General features: G+C 40.8%; 1 protein-coding gene across 6 annotated transcripts in view; it reads right to left on the bottom strand.

Annotated features, from left to right (window-relative positions):
• OGFOD3 (2-oxoglutarate and iron dependent oxygenase domain containing 3) overlaps nt 1-24154 on the bottom strand; it is a 91666-nt gene that overhangs the window by 24019 nt on the left and 43493 nt on the right. For all 6 annotated transcript variants that reach the window (XR_003996585.1, XM_030534043.1, XM_030534046.1 and 3 more), the window contains one exon: nt 5322-5445. Coding sequence is in view for 5 of the 6 variants with exons in the window: in XM_030534043.1 (XP_030389903.1) it covers nt 5322-5445 (124 nt within the window). In the remaining variant the exon portion in view is untranslated. The remainder of the gene's footprint in view (nt 1-5321; nt 5446-24154) is intronic.

Raw genomic sequence — 24154 nt, 5'->3', positions numbered from 1 at the left:
CTACACTGAATTTAATATCAATCCCCCACCAAAAGGAATTCTGTACTGTCTTAATTATTTAATGTTTCTAAATTTACTCTGATATTTCCTGCAACAGAAAGCCACAGAAGCCAGGTGGGCTTGTCACTGTGTTCATGGAGCCTCAACTACGGAGGAATACTGCTTTGGAGAATCAGATTTTAATTGCTGCTGCATTTAGGTCCTTCTCTTGAGTAAAACTATCCTCATCTCAAGTCTATGATAGTTTAGATTAAGTGTTATAACAACAGAGGTACAGTTTCAACGTTGGGGAAAGGATGATCAAAGTCTTCTTGTTTCATATTTTTCAACATAGGAATTTCTTTCAAGAACTATGCAGCTTCTACTGATGTTCTTATTGGAATTCTGCACCTCACTCCAATTTTGGCTACCTTATTTTAAGAAAAAGATTACCAGTTTATACAAACCCCACTAACTTTTGCTGGCATCAAAAATAACTCAAGTATTTAATAGTTGTAGCTGTAATTGGTATTAACAACAGGCAAAAAAGAATGCATCTGGGATATGCTGATTTTATAGCATTTTGATCATTACTGCTTGAAAGAGGGTTCTGCTTTTTCTTTCCCATGAAAGAGTAATCTACTGAGAAATGCAAAGATGTATTGAAACTGATTTTATTTATTATTATTAACATTACTTTAATTTGGTGAAAAACGTTTATTTTTAAAGCGCATTATGAACAATATAATCCAGACAGAACCCTAAGAGTTTCCAGTCACAACTGCAGTCAACCTTGTAGGTGCCAGTCAATATCTTCTTTTAAACGTAACTAGCCACTGATGAGAATTTTGACTTATAAACAAATCCCAGAAAGCAAAAGCTGGCAGCTTCCAGCAAGAGTAGAAAAGGAAGCCAAACAGACTGACTCTACATAGGCCAAGTCAGTGCACAAGAGGTGGGGGTGCTTTAGAATTCACATCCCTGTAGTGCACATTGCTGCCTGGAACAGACAGGTCCTATGCAACAAAAACTCTTTAATGAAAGGAGAACTGGTTGAACTGCTGTGAAATGGGAACTGCATTCAAGAAGACTAAAGTTGACTGGGCTGGTGTTGGAGGGGGAGAAGATGGAGCAAACAGACAGAATATTTGAGAAAAACTCCAAAGCGTTGGTTTTGGAGATGAGAAGGAGGAAAAGCATACCATTTGGGAGCAATAGTCATTACCTTTAAAGAGTTCTAATGCTCTTCATTTCAGCCCCAAATGCAATGTCACTCTATCGGGGAGCTCTCTCACTGGTAAGATACTTACAGCAGGGTCTCAAATTAAACAGAAAGACATGAGTACACGCACACATTATTTTGATTGCATCCAAGCTAGCTAGGAAAAATGGGTTCCTTCCATACAGCAGAGTCTGCTGGCAATTTGCCAAAAGTCTGTACATGTGAATTGGTGAAATAATATAATGACTTGTTTTGCATATATAATACATTCAGCTCAATGGCCTCTATATTAAGAAGTTATTTTAACTCCTTTAATTAGGTGATCAGCTATATAAAGTATGAGTATGGGGCATAAAGGTAATATTAAATAACATGAGAGATGTTTTTTAAGAGTTAAACTAGTCAGCATTTTAGTGATGCTAATATCTTTAAGATGGTCCATATTGCGCTCTCTCTCCCATCCATCCTATTTAATTTGTGAGAAAAGGAAACTTCTATATATTTGCATATACTTGTATACAAGTAACATTTTGGGAGATGATAGACAATGGTTTAAAAATTAGTCTCCAACTGTAGTTTGCCATGTCACTGAGAAACTAGTGCATTCACTCACCCAGGAATTATACCTCACTTTCAGTCCTATGAAAAACATTCAAGGGGCAATAGTGAAGAGTGTCCTTGCAGCATTTCTATCCAGCAGAAATCCTACAATGGTTTATTGTTAATTTACTATCTCCCTTCAAATGAGTAGTTTTTTATTCTATTTCATCAATTTTGTACTGTAATCTTTGACACTCAGACAAATTATTGTCTGAGAAGAAACTTAGGCACTTATTTCAGCACATGGTATCGGTTTTCCTGTGCTGCATACTAAAACTGCAACAATAAGAAAGATAAATGTTTTCTACACTCAGAATGATATTCGAGCTATGACACAGCTAAGTTAGCTGGCAAGGAGTCAGGGACCACTGGAAAACAGTTTCTGAGAAAAATGAGAATTAAGCAAAACTTATGGACAGAAATTTCATAAAACAGTTATTTAGGGAGAAAAAATAGCAGGGGTCAGAGAACAATGTGAAGAGCAGAGAAGCATTCTGAAAGTGAAAATTATAACACAGCTTGCTTCCATGATAGAAAAGTCCTCTAGAGTTATTTCTTCTTGGTTAATCAAAAGGACCCTCTCATATAAGTTACATTTTACCAACACTATTAATTACAGTAGTGCCTAAGAGCCAGCTCCACTGTGCTAGGCACTGTACAAACACCGGTAATAGCTGGTCCCTGTCTCAAAGATTTTACAATCTAAATATACAAGACAGACACAGCGTGCGGGCAAGGGCACCCTGTGATGTGGCAGCAAACATCATGTTACTTGCACAAGTTGGGGGGAAGTAGTTAGAAGGAGATAAGCTACATGGAAAGAAAAGGGAAGGGAGACGGGACAATGAAAGAGGAAAGGGTGAGGAGGACAGGGCAGAGACAAGCTGATAAGAAAGACAGGTGTAGCGTGAGTGAAGCTAAAGTGAAGAGACTTCTAAGGAAAAGGGAGGATTGGAGCAAACAGCCAATCAACACAGGGCAGAGAATGACCAGTCAAAATGGTACAAAGTTCTCTGAATGTTCAGAGGACCAAAAGGTCTCTGCTTTGGCTGCTTCTGATCCTACAGTCTGAAGCCTCTGGATGGCTCCTCTCTGCAGATTTACCTAAGGCCACACAATGGGGAGGGGTTGGAGAAAAGAGAGAGAGAAAGGCACTATCTGAGTATTAGACCAGCTGGAGTTTGGGAGAGAGGTCTTCCCTGCACAGCTCTGGGTCCTTAGAGGAATCTTAACACTCCACAGCAAGACGGCATTTTACATTGTGCTTTTACATTGTGCTTCACTTCAAATTTCCCAGCCCCTTCTCCTTTTCACTCGGGAGTCTCCAAATCACTTATTGGTAATGATAATTTATGTAGCACCATAAATGTTAATATCGCTGTACTTAACACAGAAAAGACAGACCCTATGACAAATGACTTTACATCCAACACAATCTAGCTAACCCACCTAATGCCCAACAACCAACTTCCAATGGCAACTGGCTGTAGTGACAGTGCTGACTACTCTTTGGGACGTCTCTAGAAATTACATTATTATTTTCAACAGTCCCTCTTCCAGTTTCATGGCCTTTCTATTGGATTTCTCTCTCAGGAGAGAAGCAAAGCATCAGACTCACCTGAATCAGAAAAGGCCATGCACTTAGACTGCATGTTGTGAGCTCAGAATATTCTTTAGAGCTTTTCTTTTCTGTGCCTACTAACCAGATGGTTGGTGTCACCCCACTGAATGCGCACTTATCTGCAAATTAGGCATCAGGGCCTAAATTCTCAAGTAGTTAATGATGATTTTGGGTGCTTGAATTTTCAGATGCCCTGTTTGAGGCACTTCAAAGGACCTGATTTTCAGATGGTGGGCGCTCAGCACTTTCTGAACATCAAGCTCCTTTAAAGTGCCTCAAGTTAGACACCCTACAGCTGAAGTGTCCATAATCAGTAGTTACTTCTGAAAATTATTCATTTGCCGAAATGCTTAATTTGGCAATGATTAGGAGTTCATTGGAGTAACACCAAAGAGGCCCATATATCCCCACAAAACAAAATTAAGTGAAACTCAAGACACGGTAATGGCCTAATTGCAGTTATCACTATTCTTGGTTATTTGTATTGAGGTAACACCTAGAAGCCCCATGCATGTACCAGAGCCCTGCTGTGCTAGGTGCTGTATGAATGCAGAACAAAAAGACAGTCCTCACCCCAAAGCACTTACAGTTTATGTGATATATTCATTTCTTTTACGTGCCAGTTTTAAAAACATTTGAAGAATGTGTCAAAGATATCCTTTGAGTTGTTGCAAATCTGAATAGAATAACAGATTACAGGAAAAAATCCACCTCCTTTCCCATAACAGACTTGCATATTCTTTATATAGCTCACAGCCCATTTTTTCCCTGCTTTATTCAGTTTGTACTAATGTGTTCATTCAGTGCCTAGGCCACATACATTCAATATAAAAACTATTACGAGAAATGTGCAAAAAACTGGTCCTCCTAAAAAAAAAAAAAAAAAAAGACTCTTTCCACTACCCCCACATCCTTCTGCTCCTCCGATTTCTCCAGTAAAAGCCTGGGAGAACAAATGGGTCTTAGAGCGTGACCTGGAAGTTAAAAGGCTTGGGGTGAACAGAAGTAGCTTCCAAGTTGAGGACCTCTTGCAATTAAATCAAGGGAATATTAGCTAGAGCACCTCAGCTGATCTCAACACCTCCAGTATTTGGTTAAGAGAGAGCTGCTCTCCACACTAACCAGAATCCAACACATTTAAAGCTTTATTTGTTAAAACTGACACTTTTGAATTACACCCAGAAATGAACTGACAGCCAAGGTTCCTGGAGCAAATACTTCTCAAAATACAGGTGGCAGCATTTTTCACCAGCTGACATTTCCAAGTTTAACCTATCTTCTCTCGACCCTCAAGACACAACACGACAACTCTCCTCATTCTTGTGGCCAAAGCCAGGATACAGGTACCCTCAGAGCCCAGGCAAGCCCCTGCTTAACTGGACAGAGATCAGCAAGAGCTGAACATTCACACAGCTCCCTCTTCCCAGGAACAGTTGCCTCCACAGCAGTTCCAGCCCCAGCTGGCTTAGGGAGTGGAAGACTGGAAATCAACCTTAGGGAAAAGTACTTCTTAGCCATAAAGGAGAAGGCTTTAGAAAGACAGACAATCTTGTGAATCCTATTTAAGGAAGGCTGTGGCTTTTCAGGCAGTTATTCCATGTGCCTGGCCAGTCTCAGATTAACTCAAACCTTGGCCATTTCTAGTCTATTTCACCATTTCTTCCTAAGTAACTAAACTTTTGTCAGAAACAGGATGCATTTTACTGCCTTCAATCCATTAATCATTAATGTGGCCTATCCACTGTCCCAGGTCACGTTACTGACTACCCACTTGAAATACATTAGGCTTAATTCTATCCTGTCATACTGTGGAATTTCAACTGGGGTAGCACTGGTTTAACTGAGAACAGGAATTGGTCTACGGAGAGTTATATAGTGAAGGCAAACTGAGAACCCTACCTGCTCGGGGTTCTACAGTCCTGTTAGCACCGACATCCATGAACACAAATCGTCCACCACCAAAATCTTCAGTGTAGTCAGACAGATAGAGCAGAGATGTATAGTCAAAGGAGCCGTAGGTTACCTAGGAAGAAAGAGAGCACATTAAATTACCTGATTCCAGTCTGGCCTCTCCAGAATGCAAACTCCAGATCCAATAGGTCTGAGGGACTTTTCCAGTTTTTCACATCTTATTTTAGACATTCACTAAAAAGCTCTCTAAAGCTGGGAACAAACTGTTCATTTCCCAGTAGCTTTAGAAAGACTATCGACCTCTGTCAGCCTAACTCCTCTAGCTATTTTTTCTCCTAGCAAAATGGATACCAGCTCCTGACCTGACATTTTGGCCTGATGTTAAAAAAGTATAGGAACACAGAGATAGAGAGACTGTATCAAGGTGAAAACTCTGCAGGGAGGGGGATGAAAAGGATTCTCGCAAACTCTGACTGATTAGTTTCCCCTCTTATCTGATCACAGATAAGAGGATTATCTGGGCAACTCACCTTTCACTCCCTCACCCTTCCTCCCTTTCATCTGCTAGCATATAAGGACTCAGATGTGCTGATGATTCAGATCTTCCAAGTAGACTGACATGTGTTAGAGGAACAGATTCTCTTTTTTACTTTTTTGTTTTGTTAAAAAAGTTCACAGATGGCTTTGGAAATAAAATGTTTTTCTACAAAGCACTGAGGACCACATGTTTTACGTTCATCACACGCTATTCCTTTTAAATGTCATAATGCCCTTCAGACTTTGTCCTTAACAATTTCTTTTTTTTTACATTACTAATTTTGCTTGATACCTGGGTTCAAGAGGAACAAAACAGAACTGTTCAGATTAATAAATGCCTTGCAAACCCATAAACTGTCTTGACATTTCCAGTTCAATTTTTTTTTTAAGTATATGTGCACCAGTGTCCGATAAAGCCAAAATTTTGACCGAGTAGCAGTTGCATACATGAGGAATGACTATGACAGAGAGAATAAAATGAGATTTGGAGAAAATTAAGATACCAGATGGAGGATGAGGCTCTTCTTTACATTTACTTCATTTTGCTATTTTGAGCCTAAGGATTTAAAAGAAAAGTTACATCAGAAAAAACAAGCTGTATTAAAATCTAAATCTGGAGTAAGGGAAAATTTAAATTTCAGCCTTTCCCTTTATCCTCTTTGTCTAAACCATATTACAAATGCAAAGAAATGTGGAAGGGCATTAAAGAAAGTGATGTTATTAATGACATTTTAGTCCCAACACCCTGAAGGTTCATCTACTTTTTCAGGCTAGTAATAAATCCCCACTTCATAATTCTGTCTTCCTTGCAGCCAATACTGCAGAGACACCTTCAGCTAAAAGGACATGTTTGCTTGCACTGGAGATAAGATCACAGGTTGCTTCAGGAATGGGAAGGCTGCCTCTCTCATTTCACAGCATTCAGTGCGACTTTCTCTCCCTCTTCCGTGCTTGCAAGTCTGAGGCTTTAGGGGCTTTCATTATGCTATACAATCAACTGTGCAGTGCTCCTCTCTCCCTCAGTGATGTCCTCCATTCTCTCTCAACCCACCCCACCAACTCTGACTCTATGACCTACAAAAAAAAAAAAAAAAAAGGCTAATGTGGCTACCTATACTTTTTCAGACACTGAAAAGGGGACATTCCTCTGACTGCAAACAAAGTTAGTATATCCAGTTCCTCCTCCTAATTTATAAACTTGAAAAAGAAATTGCAAAACCTTATTTGTCTATGTTTTCAGCAAGACCCTGGCTAGTCCTTTGCAAAACCAATTTTTCAGCAATAGTGCATTTGCACCAGTGATACTAACAAGTGATACTAACCTGAGTTTTTTTATTTTTTTTAAGTCAGCATGTCTATCTAACCTTTAGCAGCAAATAGCTTTTTCTATTACTGTTCTTCATGATTGCTAGCACTCAAAGGTAGATCAGTATTAAGAAGTGGTGACACTTTATAAGTGGTCACTGAATGACACTAAATTATAACAGCCTCTCTGGAATAACACAACATCCCATGAATATCAAATGCATTTATTATCCCACTTACATTAAATATCAAAAGGTTTAATAAATTACATAAAAAAAACTCTATTCTAATTGAAACCAACTAATAAAAGTCATACCGACAAGTACAGACTGATCAATTTTCAAAAGTTCTTTATGAATAATCTAACTTAAAACATATGGATCTGGCAAAGCAAAAATCATTTAGACATTTCTGCTAATTAGTTTGCACAGTCATTCAGCATGAGCCAAAGTGCACTATGTTAATCTGTACACCCTTTATAATTTGCATACCAAAATGACAGATTTAATAGCAGATGCTAATTTAGGACTCATGTTACTAAAACTGCTTTATTTTTTCAATGACAATATGATTAGCACATTATGAAGTGTTATATGTTAAGCTAAATTACAACTGTCAAAATTAAGATATTTTGTAATGGATCCTCCTTGATTTTTTTTTTTAAGTTTTATTTGCTTACTCACCAGTTTGATCATTTCAGTAATGCGAAATAGGTTTCCCTGTTATCATTAGCAAGGATATACTTTTTATTTGTGTTGTGCTTCAAGATACAGAGACTAATGTAAATAGGCCTGAATTTGTACCCTATCCATTTTCCAATCACATGGTGCATGGCATATAAGGAAACTGATAGATCAGTAAACTGGTTCTGAGCCCAAAATAAGAACCCCATTCAAATGCAAACCAGCTATGATGCAGAAAAACTGCCTTCTTACAGAGATGAAAACTGTGCCCCTATTGGCATTCAGATCTGTTCAGGCAGTCCCTGGAGCCCATTCAGAGCCGCACTGAACTCTCTGGAACACTCTGTACAAAACCATAGGAAATAAAGTGCTTTCCCAGACAGCAGGTGGAGATGTGGGGCATTTTTGTTTAAAGTTCGGCACATTGCATTATCAGTAGCAGAGAGGGATGGCACACCATAAACAGCAGGGAAAGAAAGGTGGGGTACTGATTATGTTTCACAATCAATTCTTGAAAGCTTGACACGTGGATAAGAATTATTTTCAGAGATGTTCCAACACTTTAAAAAAGTCTAACAAATCTATGGTTTTAAACACTCTCCTCCCCCAACTATTCACCAAGAATTAGAGGTAAAGAACTGGTGCTTGCAGATGAAGCTGTTTATTTACAGACCCAAAATAGCAACATTTCATCATCAACCACTAATAACTGTCAGTTTCTATCATGTACCTATCATTTGATTTGATTTCTAATACGGTCTGTGACAGGTTGGACCTCCCCTTCTGGGGTGCCAGCGGATGTGCTGGGGTCCCAAAGCCCGCCGGTCCTATCAGCCTGGGTTTTCCTTGCACTGGGTTGGTGTGTCAGGCTCTCAAACCCCTTTCCAGCACACACCCAGGCAAGGCCATACCCAGCTGCAGACACAGACTGAAATCAGCTAGGGGAATGGCCAGCACTCTGGTGCACACACCACCTGGAGTGTAAACCCCAGAATAAGATTGTCTTGCGCTGTATAGAAAGATCTGCACAGCGCAAGCTCATAGAAATTCGCCCTCTCCCTCAATGTGTAGAAAGATATGCACAGCTCTTTGCCACCATTATATGGATTGCACAAACTGGGCTTTGAAATAAACAAGAAATAACTTTATTAACTACAAAAGGTAAATCTGAAGTGATTAGAAGGGACAGCAAACAGAACAAAGCAGATTACTGAGCAAATAAAACAAAACACTCAAGCTAAGCTTAATACACTTAAGAAACCGGTTACAAAATGTAAACTGTTCACCCTAAATGTTGGTTTAGGCAGGTTGCAGAGTTTCTGTAGTTTAGAGTTCCAGTTATTTCTTTTTAGAGACTGGATCCCTGTCTGAGCCTGGACTCAGCCCCTGCCTTTCCCTTCAGGTGTTTTTAGCAATCTTCCTTCTTGAATGGGGAGGCAATGGAGAAGAGTCTTGATTGCTTACTCCCCAGCCTTAAAAAGAATTTACATAAGGCAGGAACCCTTATGGAAAAATATCAGCAGTGTCCAAGGTGGTACTCCGTACCAGGTGACATCATCAGATGACCCATCAGTGTCAAAGCAACATCCCAGCAAGCACCTCAAGATGGTGGGAGATTAGTATCTTCAAAGTTCTTTGTCCTTCTTAAATGGCTCATTCAGGCTGATTGCCTACTATCTGGTGAGCGTTCCCCCAAATACACACACAGTTGTAATTGTTACAAAGTCAACATTCCTAACCTCAGATACAGAAATGATACATGCATACAAATTGGATAAACACATTCAGTAGATTATAACCTTTTCAATGATACCTCACATGACCCATCTTGCATAAAACATATCTTAGTTATGCTATATTCATATCATAACAATATTTGTATGACAAATATGGGGTGTAATGTCACAGCGTCTACATTCAACAACAACCTCTCTTCTCAATCTCCAACTAACTCTCTTTTCTAGCACACTTTTCCCCCTGACTTCACTTCTGGCCCTGTCTTCTTAGCATATGTGCAACATGCCTCAAGTGGCACACAACCAGGATTCATCATCAAATTCGGTCTGCAGGTTGGATCATCAGCGTCCCCAGCCGGGCATTGATGGGAAGCATGACTGATCCATGTCCCTCCTTGACCCTATAAAAATACTGAAGTATCCTTTTTATGTTCATATATGGTGCTTAAATAAATAAATAATAGTACTACATACATAGATAAATTCTTTCAAGTTGCAATGTTTGGATCCTTATTTCAAACACCTCTGTGTTCAAGCTCCACGCTAATAAAAAGGAGATGTTATCAGAGCAAAAGGTCTTCAGAAACTTTATAACAGAAACACTGAAAACAATCAGGAAGTTGCCACCATGTGCATAGACCAACTGACTAGGGGAGACTTCAGCAGAGCATTCCCAAGGATTTAAGACTGGATATTTCACTCCTGCTGAGGTAAATGTAACTTAAGGAATGTTATGGAGAGATGAAATCATCTTTTTTCCTGTTTCTCCCACCTGTAGATATACCACTTAACATAAAACCACTTGAATTTGGATGCTTGTGGTATTGGTGAGCCATTAGATTTGAGATATTTCGAAGGCTTGGAACAGTAATTTTACACTCACGCATTCCCTTGTGAGCTCACACACATATAAGGAATTGCAAACTTTAAATCTGTCTCAATATTGGTTTGCAAGAGTGGGTAATAATACAAAAAGTGTTTTTAAATGATTTGTGTAATAAGTAGAGTTCCATTGTATGCATCATACAAACGAGTTTATATAGCAGTATTAAAAACCCTAAGTATGCAAATGTCATGAAACAGACATCCCACCCAAAAAAATATGAGATTGGCTTAAAATCATGATACTTTTTAATAAATAATAAATTTTAGATTCTTTTTATTTGCCTTTTGAACCTTTAAGTTACACCCTGTTTACGCTTTCCATTTTTTCTATACCAAGGTGCAAACAGTGCGACTTAGTGGTTGAAGCAGAACCAGAGGTGGTCAGGAGTCAAGCCAATGATCAGAGCCAGGATTTAGGAATCAGGAGATTAGAGGTAGGCAGGGACTAAGGCTGGAGTGGAGCAGGCAATGGGTGGAGCAAGGGCCAGGCAAAAAGCAGATCTTGCCCAGCTGCAGCCGTGGAGTGCATTGAGCAGCCAGTGTGCTGCTATTGCTACATGGTTTAAATGGTGATCTGTTGGTTCTTCTGACCATTCAGGGAGTACAGTCACTTAGTGAGGGTTTATTGGGCCCAGCTGAGTTAACTTTTTTGCCCTGCAACCCAGCTCAGAGGCACCTGTGTTCCTGACATTTTCTCTGCAACCAGAAACTAAAATGTTACCCTTTTTTTTTTTTAATAAACACTGAGATTCTCATGACTCCGGAAGTTGAAGATTCAAGAGAAATCCAAATATCGCAGTAATTGGCCATGAGGAATAGTATAATCAAATCTCAAAATAAGCATTGCAAACCAGTAATACACTGAGATCAGAGAGATCTGGGGCACAAATTGTTTACAAATATTTAGATTACTTCTGTCAATGGATACCTCTGCCATGGGACAGTTATTTTTCTGCTCTATTTTATATCTACAGTCCTCCAAGAGGCCTTATGAATGTTAATATTCTGCTAAAGTCTTCCTCAGTTTTGTCTGTATAATAGGAAAGACATTAAAAGCAGTAGTATACATATATACATTTGATTCTGGTTTTATATTTATTTCAATTTGGAACTGAAACAGTGGAGATCTGGAGGACCATGAAATATGTGTAAGTGAGGCCTCCTTTGCATCAAATATTTTATCTAAGCCAGCACATTGTGTTCCATACAGTGCTGTCACTTAAAACCTAGCAGATGCACAGGACGAAATCCAGGTATTTAATGGGAAGCACCACACTGTAACACACATTTTCAATTCCCTTTTGGAAAGATTTGCACTGTCACTTTTTATGCTACAATAGGCACTTGATTTGAGAATGCACAAAGGTAGGCAGCAACTTTAGCAGGAGCTGAGGGTGCTCAGTACTTTACACGAATAGGCCCAAGAGCTGCCACTCATAGGTGGGCTAGCCATTTCCCCAAAGCTTCTGCACATCTACAAGAATCACACATTTTTACAGCTTACTAAACCCACGTTCTGGTCATCTGGTTCCAGTGAAGAGTATGTCTGGGTTATCTATTAGCGAATGTAAGATTCATAAGGAAGGGATAGTAACATGCCCTCAGTCTGAATGCAGCCCGTGCTCAATAATGAGAGGTTCAATGAACTACCTCTATTTTCAAAAAATGGAATCTATTTTAGGTTTTTTTGCAGGACGATATGTGAAAGACCCAAGACACTCTTTTTTACTTTTTTTAGACCGAAGTATCACAGTTTATTTCCTATTCTAGGAAAAGGTCGAACTGTGGTCTCAAAAAATACCACTGTATGGTAACTGTTGGCAAATGCTGACTTTTTAAGTAGTGATCACTGTAGCTTCAGGAGCACGAAAAAGATAAATAATGTAGTTATCAGGGAAGAGGATTAGTCTTATGGCATGTCTACACAGTCATTTATTATGCAGCAGGCTGGTGTGTAAATCTACCTGACACTAGTGTGCCATGCACTAGTTGTCCATGTGAATGCTGCTGTTGCACACTGAAAGTTCAATCCCTAGAGTGCTCTGACCTACTGCAGTTTTAACTGCCCTTACAAAATACGAATAGCTGATATCCTATAACTTTACATAAGATTCCTCAGGCAGATTTTTGTATCCCCTGCCAAATGCCCAAAGATCTTTCCAAATGCAAGAGGGAGCTATGATTCCTTATTAGTACATGCTACAAGAGAGCAGCATCACAGTGTGCCTACAGTGTTTCTGCATTATTTTAATTAACAGGACAGGATGCTGAACTGTTTAAAATTCACTATAGAAGTGTGGGTGGCTGGAGGGTGTTAATTTCACTTAAATGCAGTTTAAACATTAAAATACATGGGGAAAAAAAACAAGCAATAGCCTATAGGAATGTATGGGTGAGATATAGGAGCATGCCCATATTTTTATATTTGCACCAGCTGCGCCCTCCAAATGTCCTTATTGACAGATAGTTAATGGGGAAAGAGAATAATTTGCACGTCAATAAACAGGGGTGTGACATGAAACAATGAATCTCCGCCTCCAAATTTTCTTCAAACTATCAAGTTGAGATGATCTTTGGTGATCCAAAATTTTGGGAATATTTTGGAAGTTATTCTGTCATATTCATTGGTGCAATAGGATGGGTTACCCCCAGTGTTATCAATGCTCATGATTTTGTTTCCTCATAACTACTGTTTTCCTTAAAGTCCCAGCTCCTGGAATCAAGTGAATATGTGATGCTTTCAGCCTTCATTTCTTAAAGAAAAAGTAAGTTTCTAGCCCTCGTGGCTGTGAAGAAAGCTTCAAAATGTAATCCCACTGAATCCTAGAGGCTCAAAAAGCAGAAGGCCAATAAAAATCTATTATTTTTATATAATCTCATGATTTTTGAAAATTTGGGGTTGACAATACGGTTCACCTCTCTCAAAAAAGGCCTATTTCTGAAATCTTGTTAAAACAATCTGCACCTAGTAAGTAATTAAATAGGATAATTTGTTCCTCTGCAAGGGGAATGCATCAGAAATCTTAAAGCACTCCTAAGTATCCCATGGAAACTGACAGGGTGACTGGCATGCTAAGCTTTCATTGATCTTTACTTAATTTTCTAGCACTCAAAAAAGCCCTTTTTTGGAATGACACTAGGAAATGCTAGTGCTCTTCACTATATAGAAACTCTTGATATCTAGTTCTACAGCCTATACATTTCCCCCCGCTTTTCCAATTATAGACTGTAAATGCACAGTGAAATTTTCCAATCCTGTGCTCCGCACAGGAGATAGAAGAGATTTAAAAACACACCTCAAGCAGATTTGACTGAAGAAAATAAATCAATGGCATATCTTCCAACCTGCAAAAATTGCCTATCACATCTAGCCATCCCTGAAATATATGTTCCGGTTTATTAACCTTTTCCTTGGAATACACCTGCACAGCTGTGAATTTTAACTGATGCATTGGCAAAATAACCATAATTAATTAATTTCATTCTGTTTAAACAGATCCTGATAATTAAGGAATATATGTGAACTACTGCTCCTCTCTAAGGCCACGATCCCAAACACACCCCCAAGTAACCTTAGGCTCACAAGTGGCCCCATATCTATTGTACTTAATGGGACAACTCATGTGCATAAAGGTTTGGAGAATTGGGACATCATAAAAGATGGGGACAGGAAGGAATTATATATTAGACACCTTAAATGGGAGAGGGGATCCAAATGCTACAACAGTAACTTTGCTATGACTATGTTCCCCCAGATCCTGGATCTTGACACTGAGTTGTCAAGTCCTGTTCTATCAGCTATTGGTGTCCACATTACACTGCTTCTGCCAGTGATGCATGTCCTCGCTAAGAATGCTTGCACTGACTTAAGTGAGGCATTGTGGGGCACTAACAACTGCGCAGGGCTCACAGCTGGAGCCCCACACCCACCTCAGGGTGACAGCCCAAGCTGTGAGCCCAGCAGGGGCTCAAATTCATAGCACAGAGCCTACCAGCAGTGAAACTGACATTCTTGTCACTTTCCTGGCTCCACCTGTGAACCCCGCCCTGCTGCTCTGAGCCAGAGGCAGCCGTGAAACTGACAAGAATGAAAGCCAACAGCCAATGTAAGTAAGGCAGTGTGTACAGGGACACAGCATCACCCTAACTACACCAACATAAGGGCTATGCCTCTCATGAAGATGAAGTTATGATGTTGGTGTAGCAGGCCACTTACTTGGACGAAGCAGCATTCTAGTGTAGACACCAACACAATGAGGTCAACATAAGGCAGTTTACGTTGACTTAATTCTCTAGTGTAGACTAAGCCTTATCCTGAGACCAACAGAGTAACATAGATGAGCCACCAATGTGGAAGCAAGAAACAGTCTTTGAAGGACATTGAGTATGGGTGTTTGGTGAAGGTTATCTGAAACAAAAAACATAACAAAAACAAAAAAAAGCCCAACAAAACATGAATCTGCGTCCTGCCACAGACCAGTAGAAATACAATCAACTCCGACCAGGGGTCTCAAACTCAAAGGACCATGACGGCCACACGAGGACGAGTACATTGGCCCGAGGGCCGCATTACTAACACCTCGCCTCTGCCGCCCTCGGCCTCGTCCTTACTCCACCCCTTCCACGGAGCCTCATCCCTGCCCCACCTCTTCCCACCCCTTCCCCGCCCCCATTCCAACTCCTTCCCCGAAATCCCCACCCCAACTCTTCCCCTCCGTGCCCCTTACATATGGCACTCCTGTTAATGCACCCAGAACATTAGCCTTTTTCATAACTGGCTACATCGTTGGCTCATGTTTGATTTGTGATCCACTGTAACCCCCAATCCTTTTCAGCAGTACTACTCCTTAGCCAGTTATTCCCCATTTTATAGTTGGGCTTTTGATTTTTCTTTCCTAAGAAAAGTACTTTTAAACCTGCATTTATTGAATTTCATCTTGTTGACAAATCTCAAAAACCTTGGAAGAAGAAATGTCAATGGCCAGGAGCTGATAAAAAAAATAGCTAAAAAATTAAATATTAATATATTCAGGGAGGTAAAATGATTACCACTCAGTGGGAACAGCACTGATTAATACTTCCAAATCATAAAAATCGATGACAGATTGGGAGCCAATTAATCATTGATTGCTTCGAGCTAGGTTTCAAAACATAATACATGAAACTGGTATTTATATAATGTTACACACCAACAGACAGCTATAATAAGATCACTTCTGCAGTTGCCTACAAACTGATTGACAATATTCCCAAGCTTAACACCTGCTTAATGGGAGACTGATTACAAGATTGGGAATGACAACAACAGAGTGGTGAAAGCAATGGGCAAGTATACCATGGTTCCCAAAATCAGAACAGCAAATGACTTCTAGGACTGTGGCTGGTGTCAGGGCTCATAATGGGTGGAACACTACAGTAACTCCTCGCTTAACATTGTAATTATGTTCCTGAAAAATGCTACTTTAAGCGAAACAATATTAAGTGAATCTAATTTCCCCATAAGAATTAATTTATATATAGGGGTTAGGTTCCAGGGAAATTTTTTTTACCAGACAAAAGACTATACACACACACATAAATACACACACACATAATATATGTTTTAAACAAACAATTTAATACTGTACACAGCAATGATGATTGTGAAGCTTGGTTGAGGTGATGGAGTTAGAGGGTGGGATATTTCCCAGGGAATGCCTTACTGACAAATGATGAACTAGCACTTCGCTGAGCCCTCAAGGGTTAACACATTATTGTTAATGTAGCCTCAAACTCTACAAGGCAGCACGAATGGAGAGAGGAGACACAGCATGGCAGAGAGACACACACACACATTCTGTGTGAGAGTGAGTGTGAGTGAGATGCACTGCCCCTTTAAGTACGCTGACTCCACTCTAAGTACACTGCCTTTTTAAGCAGATCAGCACACTGAGACAGTAGCGATTGCCAGCAAGTTCCCTTCGTACTGAGCCCTGTCATGTCCCCCAACCCCACTCTGTGGAGATGAGGTACAAGAGCAGGGGAGGCAGAAGCACACGGAGCGGGGGAACACCCTGACATTAGCATCCCTCCCCCCGACTCACCCCCAAACAGCAAGCAGGAGACTCCTGGGAGCAGATCCAAGGCAGAGAGCAGGAGCAGCACAAAGCAGTGGGGGGAGGGACAGCTGAACTGCCTGGCAATTGATAGCCTGCTGGGCAGCTCCCACACAGGAACTTAGGGGAGCTGATGAGGGGGCTGCCTGGACACCCTGGTTCCAAGCCCCCATCAGCTAGCTCCAACAGGCTGCTCTTTCTGCAAGCTGTGGGCAGAGCAGGCGGCTGCCAAACAACATTATAAGGGAGCTTTGTGCAACTTTAAATGAGCATGTTCTCTAATTGATCAGCAATCTAACAACGGAACAGAGTTAACCGGGACAAAGTTAAGTGAAGAGTTACTGTATTTCCACATAGATACACACAAGTAACTTGGAATGTTGCAGATGGAGTCACCAGGAACCAGACAGATTGTCTATGTAATGGAAGAAAATTTTGAGCAACTCTCCAAGGCATCAGAGCATACAGAGAAGACAATGTTGGAAGTGACCAAAATTTATGTGTAGCAAGAATGAAGATTAAATTTAAGAAAAATAAAACCCCAAAAAGAGGCAAGAACGTTAGCAAAAAGGAAACAGAGAAGACATTACAGCAGCAATTTCAAACTGAACTGAAGAACAGATTATAGATTCTGTAGGACTGAGATTCACTACAAGAAGTCAACATTGACATGGCATGATCCTTTCTGCATGACGGTGTCACAGATGCTGCAATAACTGTAGTTGGTTTCCAGACATGCAAACCTAAGGTCTGGATAAGTGAGGCTATGTAGAACCGTGTAAAAGAAAGGGACAAGCCAAAGCAAACATTCACTCTTCAAAAACACCTCCAGAAAAAGCGGCAGCAAAAAAAACCTGTTTAACCCAAAAGACACAGCAGTGAAAAGCAGCATGAGAAGAGAAAAGAGGAAATATATGGATAACATTGCCAAAGAAGCTGAGGCAGCTGCTGAAAGAGGTGATTGTAAGACACTTCATCAATTCAACAGCGTTCTAACTGGCAAGTTTACACCAGCCCAGAGGGCCTGTTAAGGGTAACTAAGGAAAGACTTTACCAACAGAAGAAAAAAAAAAAAAAAGAAAAAAAAATGAGCGATGGGCAGAACACTTTCAAGAGATGTTAAAATGACCAAAGCCAAAATAAATTGTTGACTCTGACAAAGAAATTAAACACCCAGAAATAGATAGCACAATATTTCATATTGTAAAAGATGCACTAAAAAAGTGAAAACCTCGAAAAGCTACAGGCGAAGAACAGGGAAATTCTGGATGTTTGTGCTGATGAGATCATCAGTAAAATCACCAAACTTTTCAATAACACATGGGACCAGGAACAGCCTTCAAGACAATGGAAAAATGGCATTAATTGTCAAAATACCAAAGAAAGATAATCAAAACAACTCTAACAACCGGTAAGGTGTTACACTTCTTTCAGCAATAGGCAAAGCCTTCTGCAGTATCATCTTACACAGAATAAAGGAAACAGTTGAGCTACCTGAAAAGCAGGCTGGATTTTGATCCAGTAGATCACAAATTGACCAGATTTTCACCCTAAGAATAGTCAGGTAAGATATGGAGTAACAAAACCCACTTCTCAGAAACTTCACAGATTTGAAAAAAAACATTTGACAGTCTCCAGCCCAATTTATTCTGACATACCTTGAAGTGTTATGGTATGCCAACAAAACCTAGCTAACATCATCAAGGCTTTATATCAAGGTGCAGCTTGTACAATTAAAGTAACACAGACTTGAGCGAATGGTTTAACAGACACTGGCATCAAACAAGGATGCATTTTTTCACCTCTACTGTTTGGCATTGCCATTGACTTCATTATGACTTGGTCTACACTCAAAAGTTAGGTTGACAAAACTGCATCAGTCAGGAGAGTGAAAAAACCAAACCCTTGACTAACTATGCCAACCCAACCTCCAGTGGAGATGTAGCTGTGCTGATGGAAGAATGCTTCTTTTGCATAGGTACCATTGCTCAGGGAGATGAGGTTCCCACACCGATGGAAAAACACCTGTTAGCATAGGCTGTGTCCACAGTACAGAGTTATGTCAGCATAGCTATGTCAGTGTAATGTAGACAAGCTCTTATGAGAAAAAGCGTAGACATACAACATAGGCATTGCACAACTTAAGAAGGTTTAGATTTTGCTGACAACATAACTCTTGGTGACAGCTCAACCAACATGCAAGCAAAGACCAAAAGACTGTCCAGCTATGCAAAAAAGGCTCTTAATAATTAGTTATGAAATAACAAATCTGTGAGATCCCCAGCAACTCCCTATTCAAGTCTTACATTAGAAAGCAAAGGAATACAAGAGGTGAGTCAATCCACATATGTTGGCAGCAACCTGCAATCAAATGGGGGGTTTCCAGAAGGAAATAATGTCATGAAATAGCAAGGCAGGAGCTGCATTCACCAGTGTAAACAAGATTTGGTCATCAAAAATCTATACATTAAAGACCAAACTACAAAACTTCATCTCACATGCTGTTTCCATGTAAACAATTGGACTTGAAAGCTGGAAATCCATCAAAAGTACAGATAGATGACTAAGTGCCAAGAGTACAGGGGACTGAATTACTGACCTCTCGAGGTCCCTTCCAGTCCTACTATTCTATGATTCTATAAACAAATGCCTGAGGAAAATATAAATTCATTCAATTTAATATCTGTTTTAACAAACGGTGAAATACATCAGCGTTCAGCTCCTCACCTCCAGAGTTATCTGGAAAAGGTAATGAAAACATCTGGGTCACATGTTAAGAAAGAAGCCAGAGCATCTGCCATGCTAGGGGTGTCATTGAGCAGCTGGAGGATCATGTAAAAGGCGCTCAGCAAAAGAATCCCTCCATCAAACATTACTCAGAGATAGAAAACTTATGAGACTTAACATCAGTAAGGGCATGCAAAGAGTGGCCCAGGATAGACAGGGATGGCGGAGCCTTGTTTGTGACTTAAGTGACTTTTGATGGCATTTCAGATTCAGATAACTAGTTTCTGTCCCTTTTGCATCAGTCCTGTGAAATAAGAGAGGTAGGGTTCTTTGGGAAAAAAATAAATGTGATTACGTAATAAAAGGCTGTACTGAGATGCATACACACAAGGTGACAGAACTTCACGGACAATCGTAAAATTCACATGTCCCAGCCTTAAAGTGCTTAACTTTGCAATCTAAACATTCATTTAACATATAGGTTTTTTGCATGGAATTTTCTAGGTTTTGGGGCTATTTTTTAAATCAATGGTAAAAATTTTCCAAAGCAACTAAACCTTTTCAAAAGTGACTTAAACACTTCAGAGTCTAAATCTAATTGAAAGTTCAATTGGTATTAGGTTTCTATATACCTAAGTCAATTCTGAGCATGGGGCTTACGTGTTTTTGAAAATGTTGCCACAATTCTTTGTGTGCAACTGAAACAATCCCTACATCATGCATCAGCAGCAGTGTTTGAACCCTGAACCTTCAGGACTGCAGTACAGACAGCTACCATTTAAGGTGCAGGCTGATGGCAGGACAAGGCTGTTGTCCCAGAAGGAAGATAGACGGTTGGGTCTAGATGCTGCATCTGGAAGGTGTCTGTCTGTCTCCTCCCCATACTCAGGAGTTCAGAGAGCTCCTGCTCCATGTGCTGCCCTAGAATGGAAGGGCTTGGCTACTGGTGTCATACGCCGAATCTATAGAGTGGTTATATGGAGTCCAGTTTGTCTCTCTCCCCCTATCCCATTTCTTCCCACCCTGGGAGAGCTCTGGCCCAGTCTTCTGAGAGCAATACATGAAGAGGGCGTGATCCACTAGAGCTATGTACTGGGCCCTGAGTGGGTGAGGAGAACCCCTCCAAGTCCCCTATATACTCACCCACACTGCTGCTCCAGCAGTTCCCAGTATAGTGTGCGTGGGTGTGTAGGGGTGTCGATGGGAGAGCAATCGGCAGCCGATTTAGTGGGTCTTCCCTAGACCCGCTAAAACGACCCCTGGTGGATCGATCACCGCACGTCAATCCCCCAGGAAGTGGAGACAAGTCCAAAGAAACAATTGCAACTATCTTTTATAATTGAAATGTTTGACAACCTAAATATAGTGGTTGCTACCAGCTCCCCTCATAATTTCTATAGTGTGGTCTAAGCATAGAACCAATATATCTTTTAGAAAGCAACTTTTATTTCAATATAGGTCACATTTTCATATCTTATGGACTCTGGGTGACTTTCTGAGCTTGACTGCTTCAATAAAATGAATAATCATGAACAGGGTATTTTGTGACTGACATATTGTCTCAGTCATCCCAAATGGACACAATCACATCTTCATTAGTATCACAATCATGTTACCAAATTATTTACCATGACAAGAATCAGTGTATAAATTTTACATGATGCATTTAAAAACTAAGTTACACTTTTGTTGCTGTTAAATAATAGAAAAACAAAAGCCATTCAACCAGTTGCATAGCAGATCTGCTCCCTTGACAGCCCACAGTTCACCTGCAAGATGATAAATGAGGTGTGCACAAGGACACCTGGATGGGAACAGTAAAAATGCAACCCGCTGGCTGCTCTGCATGTGCATTGTCAGGATACTAATACAGAGAAGCCTTTGACAACTTTCAAAAAGAAAAATTCTCCTGTTGAAAATAAATTAGTTTCCATATGACAGGATAACTTGCAAATTTTAGGTGTGGCCTCAGACACATCTGCTGCCCAGATTAAATGACCATATTATTACTTTGCTGATGCAAAACAAATGTGGAAAATAGTAAAGAATGCAGGAGAGAAGGAACAAATATAGTGCTCAAATAATGCAAACACATGACAATTATAGTTAGTAACTACAGAATTCAAAAATACACCCTAATGTATGAAAAGAGACAAAAAATGAACAAACAATAATTACTTCAGTTACAGCTCTTTCCTCCACTGTGTCGCTCATTCAAATGAGTTAAAATAACGAGCTCATCTTGTTTTCCTTCCACACACACACAAATCCCCATTCCCCATTTCTATCTTGAAAGTTCCCCAGATTGTAATGACAGCACTCAGAGAGGGTTCTTGTGCGATTACTAGTGAGGACAGGGATAAGAATTGCCAGCATTGTCTGTTGTGTATATTTTTAAAGTTAGTTTTCACTGAATTTTGGATCATTTCATGATAGAATTCACAGATGGTATTCCAACATGCTATTCACGCAACACACTCCTTTCTGGCCCAGCCTATGGAACAGAAGAGTCTTAATGCAAATCGTGCCTACCAAAGCCATGGAATTCCTTCCCAGGGAGGAACCTCACTAAAGTGATATCCCAGCACAAAGACTGTGCATCACTGATGTACCACGTAAGCCTTATTTTAGAATTCAGAAGATATGGTACTGGCCTCAGCACAGGGATGAACAATTCTAGATACACTCTGAGTACCACACAGTGCTATCAAGCAAAGGCCTCACAGCCTTTGCTCCCAAGTGTTGGTGGCAGGGGGCTCCTTGTTATGGATATCACAGTTTAATTTCCTTTAGTTTTTAAATATTCTCTCCCAGCCTGTTGTCACTTTGATTAAAATACTCTTGGAATTGTATACTCCTCAAACTTATTCAGCCCACTCTGGCTCCTAGGATGATGTCCGTGACACAATCATAGAGTGCAAGGCCAGAAGGGACCACCAAATCATCTAGTCTGACCATCTAGCCCAGGGGTGGGCAAACTACAGCCCATGGGCCAGATCCAGCCCCTCAGAGCTTTGGATCTGATCCGCAGGATTGCCAACTCTGTGGCGCCATGGGCCCCGCGCTGCTCCCAGAAGCAGCCGGCACCACATCCCTGCAGCCCCTGGAGGGAGGGGGGGCAGAGGACTCTGCGTGCTGCCTTTGCGTGTGGGTACCTCTCCCACAGCTCCCATTGGCCAGGAACAGGGAACCACAGCCAATGGGAGCTTCAGAGGAGGTACCCACAAGCAAGGGCAGCACATGGATCCCTCTGCTCCTCCTCCCCCAAGGGCCGCAGGGACATGGTGCCGGCCGCTTTCCTGAGCGGCAAAGGGTGGAGCTGGGGGAGGGGCAGGCAGAAAGGGAGCCTGCCCTGACCCCAGTGCATGCCGCTGCCACCCCAGAGCCACTCCAGGTAAGCGGTGCTGGGCCGGATTCCACACCCCAAATCCCTCCTTTACCCTGCACCCCAACTTCCTGCTTGCACCTCAACCCCCTGCCCTGAGCCCCCACCCCCTCCTACACCCCAACCCCCTGCCCTGAGCCCCTTGCTGCACCTCGCACCTGAGCCCCCTTCCACACTCTGCACCCCTCCCTGCACCACTGCCCTGAGTCCCTTCCCGCACTGTGCAGCCCCTCCTGCACCCCAAAAATTTGCTCACCTCTGATCTAGCCTGGACATTACAGGCCGCCAACACCACCTAGAACCCACACATTAAACCCAACAACCAAAATTAGAGCAAAGTATTACAGTCCACAAAGACCAGACTATTATGTGACACAAGGAGAGAACAGGAGGGACGGAGACACAGCAGTGGCTGAGGGCACCACCCCCCCAATGACATGGTGATTATTTAAGTGAGATACACCCAGGTAATGTGTTCTTGCTGGTGACGAGCATACAGCCAGGAAACAAATGGAAAGTCACCAGCTCCCATAGGAAATGTAAACTTCACCCATAATCATTTGAACAAAGCAATTGTTCATATTACTATTCTCCCATTCCGAGCACTCCTACCAAGTTCTATGAAACCCTTCCAATAGATATTTTGCAAGTTCATTGGCTGTGGAATTATATTTGTATTTTAAAAGTATTAGTCAGTCATAGTAGTCATGATAGAGGTTTGCCTTCTAATGCAACACTTGAATTGGAAGTTGCTGGGGTTCTCCAGCCCTTGGGTGGACTGAAGAAAAACTGCTTAAGAGAAGATGACCATAAAAAGAATGCGTTTATTTTACAAGGTGGGGAAAACTCAACAGTATTTCTCCGGCACACCTTAGTTAAGAAAAAGTGTGAACATGATCAGTTTCACTTGACATAATTCAGATTCAGAAAAAATGCAGAGGCTTTTTTAGGTCATTTAGATTGTAAACAGGGCCATAATCCTGGAGGCAGAGAGAAAGATGAGCTGCAGAAGATCTGAACTCTAGCTGAACTCTTGTTCTGAAAAACAGCCTAAAAAATAGTCTCCAAAAATTGGTGAATTGGCCGAGACATTAATAGACTGTAGCAGCTCAAATTACCTTCATTAGTTTTAAGCAAAAGTCATTGTTAAATAGACATAGTATCTCCAAATAAAACATTGCCCTGGGGTAGTGTATTCCTATTACATGTTCACTTATTACACAGCTTGTCAAATTCTTTGTTGACAAAGTTTCACTGTGCAGAACAGCAGCATAAATACGGGATGTATTTTCTCATTCAAACCACCTCCAGTTACATCTTCAAAAACTGACAAAACGCATAGTGCAATCTTCAAAACTAGTTACCATTCTTGAGTAATTCTCCTTCTTTCTGGCATTACACAGACACTTTTTTCTTCTGTTTATTACAGATTTGTAGTAACCTAAAGCTGCTGTGGAATGGTGAAGAT

This window comes from Gopherus evgoodei, chromosome 15 (genome assembly GCF_007399415.2).
Source record: "Gopherus evgoodei ecotype Sinaloan lineage chromosome 15, rGopEvg1_v1.p, whole genome shotgun sequence".
Taxonomy (NCBI): domain Eukaryota; kingdom Metazoa; phylum Chordata; order Testudines; family Testudinidae; genus Gopherus; species Gopherus evgoodei.
The sequence above is the reverse complement of the archived record's forward strand: the minus strand, read 5'-3'. Positions and strand labels throughout refer to the sequence as shown.